Raw genomic sequence first — 10,753 nt, 5'->3', positions numbered from 1 at the left:
TGATTTTTGTGTGGCCGGGGATTAGCAAAAAACTTTGGTATACGAACTTTAATACATTTTTGAGCTTAATCTGCATTATGCAAGTTAAGCATTTATCTAAAGTGCATTATGCAGGCTCCCAGTTTGAAGGGGTTAAATGTAGCCATCTGATGCAAAAATCAAGTCAAAGTGCCATAGAATGGATTGTACCTGAAATTAAAATAGAAATAATCCGGCCCTGAGAACATTTTCCAATTCTCCCGTAACTGCTCTACATCGCACAAACTTCGGTCCGTGACGTTGGCCACCGTGGTCGTCCGAATAAACCCGATCTGATCCTTCGACCATTCGGCTGAATTTGATTCAGCTCGTGGAGGTACATGCTCGTGCCTGAAGAGTCGAAAGTATTCGGCCACCACATCACGCCCTAGCGATTCCGACCTGATGGGTGCTTGCGAGCGATGTGGTGTTCAATTTGCAGCTCTTGAACCTCTTCTTCAAGTTTCAATCTCGGTGGTGAACTCTTTTGGGTGCTGTCGCTGTATCAACCTGTACCTGGCCTGGTTGACCCTGCATCGCTCCCGTCTTGACGCGGAGATCGTTATCTTGCGTCGAGGGAAAATTACCTTGTGCAGCACGTGATCGAAGTTCCATGGTTTCTCATCTGCGAAGGAGTCGTTGCTGCTGTCTTCGCCGATGAACGAGAGCGACGCGCAACACAACTCCACCGATCGCTTGGTCGTTCAACGAACTGTTGTTGGGCGGAACGAAGAAGCTGCTAACCATGGCGGGCTAAAGCTGCGCGTAGAGAGGACTTGTACACGTCGCGGCGATTCGGTAAGTGACGGCTCGCAACCTGGGACGCCTCGATATCTTTGCTTGGCCGTTGTGCAATCATTAGAAATTACGTGCGCGGGAAGCTTACCGTAAAGTTTGACTGAAAACTGGGAACGAAGCAGTCCTAGGCCTGTCAACGCATACGACGAGTAGCGCACGCTTCACGCCATGACGAGGTCTTCACACGGGTATGACGGCGATCGCCACGGTGCATGGCATGCATAATGTGTGGTTGTGCAGTGATACTACGTTGCACAAGAAGGGAGCCGAACGCTTGAAATGCTCGCTTTGTATGCCCAGTCATCGGAGGTCACGTGCTTGCCAAACACTCGCAACAAATGATGACAAGCGTTTAGCCCAATTTTGCATGACTAAAAATTTACTCATGAAACTACAGTTTAATTACTTGTTGCGGATAGCACTACCGGTGGCGGTAAACCTGCCCTCGGGAGTCATCAAAGCCTTTTCGAAGACGGCAGCGACGTTTTCAAGACTGCCTACTAGTTTCAGCATCGGCGTCAGAGCGTCCACCTTGGATTCCACTCTCACCACTCGGCCGCTAGCGTTGTCCCAATCGAAGTGCACTGTTCCGCGCATGACCAGCCGCTGGTTCAGCAACTTTGCAGCGAGTGTCGAATGCTCAACGTACAGGTGGGGGTACACATGGCGCAGTGTGTTCTCAGTCAAATGAACGCTGATTGTCGTGACGGCGTAAAGAGAGTCCTCGCCAAACTGCTCTAGGCGCTTGAGCTGGTAGTGCACGTCGCCGTGGTAACGCGACAGGAGCTTCCAGTTCTCCATCAAAGCCTTCGCGCCACATACGACGCCGTCTGTCACTTCTTGGACCATGCTCTCATTCAGAAACTCGAGCTGCACATTCGATTGCTTCAACGTCAGTGGGTCCTGGTTCTTTGTGGTTGCGAGAAGAAATGACGACGATTTGGAGGACGACGACTCGGGCACCATCACGGGCGCCATGAACCCGTACTGAAACAACCGGAAGTACTTCGTCGCCACGACCCATACGCTCTCGTTCGTCGGGGTGCAGCGCAGAATGTCCTGCCGCCGCGTCTCGAGGTCCTGGATCTGCTCCTGCACCTGGCGGATGCTCTTGTCAAGCTCTTCCATGTGCTTTCGCTGCCTCAGCCTGTACCTCGCCTGGTTGATCCGACATCGCTCGCGTCGAGAAGCGGAGAGCTTCATTTCGCGTCCAGTTGAATGCGGCTCCCCCTCCTCAGTAGCGTTTGAGCTCATGCTGTGTGTTGTGCGCTTCCAGGCCATTTCCGGAAGCGATTCGAGTTGGAGCGGGCGCTTATGGCCAATCGAGGTGCTTGTGTCTAGGTGACGGAACGTTTCCTTCGGTCTGATGTACTCGTCATCGCCACTGAATCGACCGTGAATGGAGCTGACACGCTGCACGACACCACCAATGACGTCGTCACTGAGCGAGTAGTGGTTCGGCGGGGCGAAGAAGCTGCTGGACATGGCTGTTCGGGCTTGTGGTTTTGTGGATTTTGAGTCAAATAGGAAAATGAACAACGCAAGTCTAACCTCAGCCCAGCTAAGCGATTGAACAACGCAAGTCTAACCTCAGCCCAGCTAAGTAAGACGCTGGTGCACGGATAATCAATGATTCCCAAACTGGTCGTAATCGATTAGGATACGTGTTAACAGCGATCATGTGCAGAAAGGGAGTCCGATCCATATGACAGACTGAATTCAATATCATATGATATGATAGACTGAATTCAAACGGAAGCCCTACCCAGAGCATGACCAACCGGATAGCGTGAGCACACGCGTCCGCTCTTTAATATTGCCTCGTCGCTCTTCGCGTGTGAGGTACAAGTACAGTATCTAGCATAGTGTCATATTATCTTGAGTAGCCGTAGACTGTAAATGATACTATGCGATGACAAAGGTATTTGCACGCTGGGTCTCAGCCGCTGACAGTGGTGTCATATAAGGAGTCCATTGCCCTGCAAGCTGTCCATACTAATCGCAAACCTGCTCGGTTTCAAAAATTCTTGATGCAAACCCGGTGGCTTTCAATAATTATATTTCCTAGCATGGATGGCGCAGATTCCAACACGTTGCATACAGTACTAACCAAAACGTTTAGCTGTGCTGACGTGTGAGTGCGTGAAACCTCAAATCTCCGTTGGGTGCCTACGTAATACAAGCAGTATCCGGATACGTAATCACCTCCTCCACACCCAGTCCTGACATGTGTACGGTATAGATGCTTGCGGCACAATGGTTGGTGGAGGCCTACCTTTTGGACATTGAGAACCACTTGTTCAACAAGTTGTTGGGCTTCGCGATGTATCGAAAGTCATCAGCGATGGCGATCCCATTGCTCACCATCCTTTCAGTGTGTTCGAACCGCAAGCAGGTATAACGTCCGGACAGGTGTAAAAGAGGGAGCGATGCCAAGAGTGAGCGCAGCAAGTTCCCGCCTGTGGATTGGCAGCCCGTGTGTGCAGCACGTGGCTGCAAACCTAGAACGCAGCAGTAGTCTGCCTAGCAAGCGGAAGCAACTCAAGCGAGCTTAGGATTCTGGTCCACGCTGCCACCGATTACCACGGGTGACAGACTTCGGTATATTATGTCTGGTGGAAATGCATGAAGCAAACTAGTTGGGGAGGTAGGAGCGGAAGATTAGAGCACCGCAACAGCGCCGGCAGTGGGCGCCGTGAGCAACCAGCTCAGGAGGATTTTCCCCATTGTGAGGAACGACATTATCCTCCAGCCGGGGTTGACAAGACTAACGAACAGCACTAATCCGACTTGGCAGTGCGTCGTGGACACTGCCAGCTTCAGCTGGGCAGTGATCACCACCGTCACCGTCGACGATAGCTCCATGGCGAACCCCGATGCATATCCATGTGCGAGAAACGCTTGCCCATGGTTTCCATTACCGGCGCGCCATGGAATATAGTGCTCAAGCACACCAAGCAGCCAGAGATTGGCATGATCCATACGGGCGTCTCATGGTTGGAGGATCCGCCGTATCCGTTGTCGTACACGTTGGAAATGGCTGCAATTGGTCCCGTTGCATTTGCCGTGTCGTTGGCGCCGCGTGCGATCGATTCCAGCGTGGCCACCATCACCAGAAGATAACGGAAGACGAACATTGCATCCTTCTCGTCCACCGAGAGTTTGTCCATTTCTGCAGAGAGGTGGGCGTCAGCTTCGCTTACTGTACTTGATACTGAGAGACGCACATGCAGGAATCGGGATTATTTTGCCCTAACATTTCTGGAGGATGTCAATTTACACGTCCTTCGAGCACAGCCGACACTTGTAGCGGCCGATGGGGAAGCTCAGCGCAGAGGGTCTGGGTCCGTTGCTTAGGCGTTGGGGCATGGTAAATGCCAAGTGATAACACAAGATGAATGTATTACAAATATTTCCGATGCACGAATTACATTAACAATTTAGAACTTTAGAAATACTGATTACTAGCATCAGTAAAATATATTATTTCAGTTATTTTACGTGTCCACTTATTTTATTTTCTGATTCCGAGCCTTGCTTCTACATGTAGCTGGTGTGGATGCCTCGTATCGCGAGACCGAGACAGTCCTTGGATCCCTCTTTTCGGACACTTAAACTGGAGACAACGCGAATGGAATGCAAGTGAATCATCATGCCGTTTGATGTGGCGGACGATGCGTGACGGCGCCGATAGCACAACTACAAGGGTCAAAACGCTAGCGACAATGAGGAAATCAACACGATCACAGAGAAGTTCGGGCTAGAAATGCGGGGCGTCAGGACCAATGCAACAGCGACGTTCTACGACGAGCATATTCTATGTCGGTACGTGGAGGAAGAACGAGCCGTTATCGTATGACGCGCGTAAATCGAGCCGCTCGAGCTCCATTACTGTAACCTGGCCATAAAAACTTCCGTTTACCGGTACAACACGAAAACAGGGTGTATTGGGTTAGGAAGGGAATACGGTATTTCCAATGGGTATGTCTAAGCCTCGCGACCCCGACCAAGATGCAACAGCCAGCGAAAATGATTCGTTCACGCGCGTGTCGACGTGCTACGTGATCACAACTAAATCGACGGTTCTAATGCGGCATGACTCCAAAACGACATCTCTCGACTGCAGCCGTATTAATATCCGCCAGTTGAAAATATACTACTGGGCCAGTCGATATATCAGCGTAAATGGTTTTCTACCTTTTCACCTAAGGAATAGATTGAGTAGCTGTTGTGATGAAAGACCGGACTCAGCCAAAAGGGATACAGCGGCTGCAAGAGGCGTATGGACGAAGAAGAACTAGTAAATGATTATATGATGATTACTCTCATTACCTTTTTCAGTTGTTGTATAAAGATGGTAGCGATACCTTGCTAGCTTGAACTTGAGTAAAAGGGCACCGGAAGCGCCCTTTAAGAGGGGGTACACGCCACCGTGTTTCAGAAAATCTCCTACAGCGCTCTTTTGTACCCTCTTACCGCGAAAGGGTAAAAAAAACACATTTTGTGATCACCGATAGGCAGTAAGATTAGTTGACCGTAACAATTAAGAGCTGAACAGTACATTTCGTAAACTGCACTGAAGCTCCTCCATATGACTGCGTGGTTTAGAGCACCTTTGTGATACAGTGTAGTGATTAGTGGCTACGTGCTCCGTCTTAAAAGGGCAGCGGTCGATTCTTACTATCAATCCATTGTCGAGGAGTTCCCGAACTTGGAGGCATGTAACTCCGCCCCGGGGTCTTATCGTCCGATAATTCCTTAGCCCCCAGAAAGTGGAGATCTTTACGCACCTGTAGGTGGTCTCTTTGTTAGCTCAGGGTGCCTGCAACGCGGGAGAAGGTCATTATTCTGGAGGCTAGTGGTGAGGAGTCAGGCCCGTGCTAAGAGCGGGCCACCCCAGCCCAAGATTGCTTACTTACCCAAATCAAGTATATTGCGATGCACCGCGCCACGTGTCAAGCATCATTCGTATTAGTAGATATGCATCGTCTCAGATGATTGTGTGCAGAAACGAACAACTGCAAGTGATTAGTGGTGCTATTGGTTCATCCAATCATCCAATCGGGTTATTCATCCAATCGCCCCGGCCAAGCTTGGAGACTCACAATAGCAGCTTTCGTTTAACCCTTTCACTACCAGAGATTTCTTACGGGTCTCCTTGGACCTATGGCTCCAGCAAATCAATTCAACGCACAGGGAAAAAAACGACCAATCAAAAACACCAATTTTTACACGTGGCGACGGTGGTTTACTTCACGGTACTCCCAATCAAAAGTTTGAGAGGTCGAGCTACATGCCGTCGCGCCCTGGTCAGTGTCGCTACAACGGCAATGGTCTACGGAAGTAGGAGCCGTTTGGGGTGGACATCACGGCGAGCCCACTGAGGATGCTGACCTCCGAGCGGTGGCGTCGGAGCCCGCGCGCTCTCGACTCAGCGTCATTTCGTTATAGCATTATCCCAAGTATGCGTGCTTAGCCGAGCACCCCATGTAGTAGCAGTTTCCAATCTACATCCGCCAACCGCTCGCACTCCTGCACATGCAATCCTGCGTAACATTCACATTGGCTTGCTATAACGCTATCACTGTAAGCTTATCTAGTTTGGTTAGGATTCTGTAGCGTTGCCTGATGTATGAATTTGAATATTAGCTCGTATACATTAGAACCTGCTCCGCACCCTTCCAGGCCAGGGTCCGTGTCGGTCTCCCAGTCTCACGTGTCGTCGTCGGCTACATTGAACAACGCATCGAAGTTCTTTTGTCCACGAATGGGAGGCGGGGCTGCTAGCTAGACGAGAAAACAATTATGGCAGGTCACACGAACTGTTTGTGGCTCGTGCGGTAATGCATTTTACAGGTCCATGGAGACCTGTTAGGTTGTACAGTGCTTTGCCGTCGTCTCGTAGCTTTTAGTTTTGGCCAATCGCATCTTGCGATTAGACCTCTCATGGGTCCCTATGGACCTATAAATCACTCCAGCTGGCTGGTAGTCAAAGGGTTAAGCTACAGTACATATGTAACTTTTTCCCAGACGGTTTTTCTACGTCGTTCGTACGCCTATCGGGCATTGAGAAGCATGGAGCCAGCTAGACGACACCAATCGGCTTAGAGTTCACTTCGCAATTTCCAGTCAAGACCCCGAGTGCTGAAGTTCAAGCCGCGACGCAGTTTCGATTTATCCTGCTGGTTGCTGTAACCACCCTCCTTGCCGACTCTAATGTCGTCTCCGCCTCCATCAACGCCGATGTGGCAGTCTCCGAGGCGACTGCCGCGGAAATCGTCCGTTCGACCGATGCTGTTTCGATCCATGGTAAGGCTGGCAGGTTTTTGAGAACCGGCAAGGTTGCTGATGCTGATAGTGACGACCAAAATGACTACTTGAACGACGAAGAGAGAGGGTTGCCCGGTACCTTGTCGGAGAAAGCGGCTGGATGGCGGCAAAATTGACCCGATCAAAGTCCGTTTCGTCTGAGAAGGTTCCGTTACAGAAGCTGACTCGGTCCATGTCGCTCCCGGGGGAGGGAAATGAGCTTGAGCAAGTGGGAGCCCTAGTCAAGAAAGGGGAAAAGGCCTTTCTCACTAGAGACTTCGCCATTATGAACAAGCAGCAGAAAGATCCCGATGATATGTTCAGATTCTTTAATCTGAACCACAAGTTTGCGAGAGCGACGGAAGCTGACAAGTCCTCGCTGCGCCAGGCGACGGAGGGCAATGACAAACTATTTAGCCTGTACAAAATGTGGTACAAGTACACGAAGTTCTACAAGAAGGAACACCCGGGGTGGGTTAGCAGCCTAGTGACAGCCAAGTAAGTCCGTTTTGGAATCCAGATCCGTCACGGGTTAAATAACGGTGAGATCACGGGTGTGAGAAACTAGCGGAAGAATGAGACGCCAGGGTAACCCGTTGAACTGGAGAAGTGGTTGCATGAGAACGTGGGTGCAATCCACTTCTGCTGGTTTGAGAGAGAGGTAGCACAGGTAACATCCAAAATCTAACCAATCGCCATTTTCCCATTCTCCCTCGTCCAAACAGCCGGACTTGGGGGTTAAAGAGAGGTGACGAAGCGACAGGAGCTAGCATATACGTGTACAGTATTGTGCGTCGATAAGGAACGGGCATACAATTAATAGCATGTGATACTTAATAGGTTCGGTTCGCGGTCCAGGACTGGGGACGAGCAAAATAATCAGGCCACACACCATACTGGTAGTCTACCAGTGGTAGATAACGCTTCATCTCACGATGAAACGGGTCGAATCCTCCACAATGTGCGAGTGGAGAAGTTGCCGCCAAACGCCACGGCCAACGTGCAACCGATGGAACAAGGCATTATCCATTGTATCAAGTGGCAAGTACTATCGCAGAAAATGCTCCTTGCTTCGGATCGCTTAGGAGAAGGAGTAGATAATCCATACAAAGTCGACCTACTTCCCTAATTGTGGTACGAGACGGCCTGGAGTCAGGTTAGTCCTGCGACGATACAGCACTGTTGGAATCATTCGGGACTTTTCAGCAAATATGAAGTATATATTCAATAAACAATTATATACTTTCGGAAGGTATATAATCAGGCGTCCTTTATTGACGCACAATACTGTATTGTAACGGGGTTACATGGAATAGTGACCCTGGCACTATTCAAGGATGATTACGTAAGGTCACTCCCCTGAGTAGTGACCCAACAGGCTTCAGAGACAACTGATACATTTTATATAGGATAAACTATAGGGAACTTCGGATTTGTATGCAGGCCAAATCTGTACTAACCTATAAATGCACTCAGTCTTAGATCTACCGTACTTCTGATCAATCCGTCCCCTTAGGCCAGGGACACGTGAACTGCCGTTCACTGAGAGTTGTATACTCTCGTTAGCACACTTCCGCTGTGCAAGGTGCTTGTGTGGCCCCGTCACACGTATAGTATATCGCGTTCATTTGGATAGCACTTCGAGAGATCATCCACCAGGGTGCGGAAGCCAACATCCCATGTAGTAGATATCACTTTGTGTGATGCCACCATACATTACTGCTGATGCAATCTTGTTCGCCACATTTGCGTCGTCCTATCCTACTACTGCGCGAGGGAAACAGTAATGTGTTGTCGTTGTGCCGGAAATTATTCTGGTACGACGTAGTAGGTATGAAAGCCACTGGTGATTGCCGTGGGTGACAGAAATATTATTTTAACCGGAACGGTTCCAGCGTTCAAAAAAGGCTCTTATCTGATCAAACGCACGGGTCCCGATGTTGACGCTAGCCTACGGAATTATCCCAGAGAGCTAACACTCGGTGCTTAACTGCGTCAGTGCGTTTTCGATGTCGTCACTCTATGACGACCAATGCGCTTGAGAAAGCAAATTGAATTCTGATGGCAATGCAAAACATGAAAGCGGCGCTAGCTACTCCAGCGCACACTGCTGCCAGTGCCTTAGTGGACCTACTGGGTACCTTGGCGTCTTGTGATCCAGTCACCCACCTTGAGCTCCAGCCCCTCACCCTTGTCCAGCCCCGAACCTTGAAGTCTAACGACTCATCTTGAAATCCAGCCATCGTGCTGGACACCAAGGCTTCGGATCGCTTCCTGACTTCGGGTCGCGGCCTGTACCCAGGATGAGTTGCAGCCTGACGTCAGCGACTCGCTGGCTGTGTTTGATAGATTCTCAGCGCCACACCGCCCACCAAAACACAGTCCAGCAGGATTGACGATACCTGTTACTGTTGTGACTCGTTCTGCAGACCACACAGAGTGCAAAGCTGTGTGTCGTTCTGCAGACCACACAGAGTGCAAAGCTGTGTGTCGTTCTGCAGCGCAACATACTCCTTCACTTTGGTCGGAATGTCTGCCAACATCACTGCTAAGGGCTCCCAGGAGTCTTCAATGGACTCGAGTCCCATCCACGAAATCACCAACTCGTGTTGTTCTGAGACCTCGTTGAAACGGTGTTGGAGAATGGCTTCCACTCCAAGTACAATTCCTTGTTGTGCAATGTGTTCTACCAGCTCTTCCGACATGTCAAGACTGGGATCATGGTAGAATTTCAGGCGCGATCCGTGAACTTCATGGACAGCGCGCGTCAACAGGTGACGTATCATGAACGAATGCGACTTGACCTCCTCCACTTGAAAAGGTCCGACCCACCGGACTAGGAGCTTGCCACTCTCGAGACGTGCGTCCACACGAGACCATAGGACGAAATCGCCGGCACCGAAATTGCAAATTTCTCCTTTCTTTTGCGCTTGTTGATAGAGTCGACGCCTCTCTTTGCGATCAACCACTTCCATGTGCATCACATGAAGACTGTCACGGAGTCGGCTGAGAGATTCTTCCACGTTGCCCAGATCTATGTGATGCAATGGCGGCGCAGCCTCAGGAATCAAACAGGTGTCTAATGGAGTCGTGACGGGCAGACCCGTGAAGAGCTCCAGTGGCGCCTTGTTGCCAAGTGACGCAACAGCACTCTGATTCAAATTGGCTTGCACAACAGGTAGCAGAAACTCCCAACTGCGCGTGTCCAATCCCAATTCCAGCAATAACGCACGAACAACTTGCAATAGGTCCCGGTTGATGCGTTCCACCGTACCATTGATCCACGGCGAATATACGGGCACGAAACTTTGCATTCCACGTAGTCGAGTGGCCAATTCGTCCATCACTAGACTCTTGAAATGGCTCCCATTGTCTGAGACCCACTTGGCCGGAAGACCAAACCGTTTGTGCCAATCCAATATCGCAGTAACAGCGACATCACTGGTTGAAGAATCACAGGCGATCAGCTCGCAGAAGTGAGTCAACTCGTCTTTGAGAACGAGAACGTACTTCGTACTCCCGTAGCTGTCCCCCATCGAGATATAGTCCATGTGCAGCACTTCATTCCTCTTGGTAGCTGTTTCTGTCTCCGACCATGGACGCTGAATCAGCTTTCCGCCTTTGATAT

The 10,753-nt window shown here is 50.2% G+C and overlaps 3 protein-coding genes across 3 annotated transcripts; 1 reads left to right on the top strand and 2 right to left on the bottom strand.

The window, feature by feature from the left end:
• Positions 1-1,218: 1,218 nt before the first annotated feature.
• Positions 1,219-2,301, bottom strand: IUM83_09216 (BZIP transcription factor; the record flags this gene model as incomplete). Its single annotated transcript, XM_067933642.1, has 1 exon — positions 1,219-2,301. One exon carries the CDS (start codon positions 2,299-2,301, stop codon positions 1,219-1,221), a length of 1,083 nt encoding a protein of 360 aa, XP_067799839.1.
• A 1,176-nt stretch (positions 2,302-3,477) lies between these two features.
• On the bottom strand, positions 3,478-3,986 carry IUM83_09215 (Inorganic phosphate transporter family; the record flags this gene model as incomplete). Its single annotated transcript, XM_067933641.1, has 2 exons — positions 3,478-3,639; positions 3,738-3,986. 2 exons carry the CDS (start codon positions 3,984-3,986, stop codon positions 3,478-3,480), a joined length of 411 nt encoding a protein of 136 aa, XP_067799959.1.
• A 3,332-nt stretch (positions 3,987-7,318) lies between these two features.
• IUM83_09214 (uncharacterized protein) lies at positions 7,319-7,627 on the top strand (the record flags this gene model as incomplete). Its single annotated transcript, XM_067933640.1, has 1 exon — positions 7,319-7,627. The coding sequence occupies one exon, from the start codon at positions 7,319-7,321 to the stop codon at positions 7,625-7,627; it is 309 nt and encodes a 102-aa protein (XP_067799958.1).
• Positions 7,628-10,753: the final 3,126 nt, after the last annotated feature.

Source organism: Phytophthora cinnamomi, assembly GCF_018691715.1.
Source record: "Phytophthora cinnamomi strain GKB4 chromosome Unknown Contig3, whole genome shotgun sequence".
In the NCBI taxonomy this organism is placed as follows: Eukaryota; Oomycota; class Peronosporomycetes; order Peronosporales; family Peronosporaceae; genus Phytophthora; species Phytophthora cinnamomi.
This window is presented reverse-complemented; position numbering and strand designations above follow the sequence as displayed.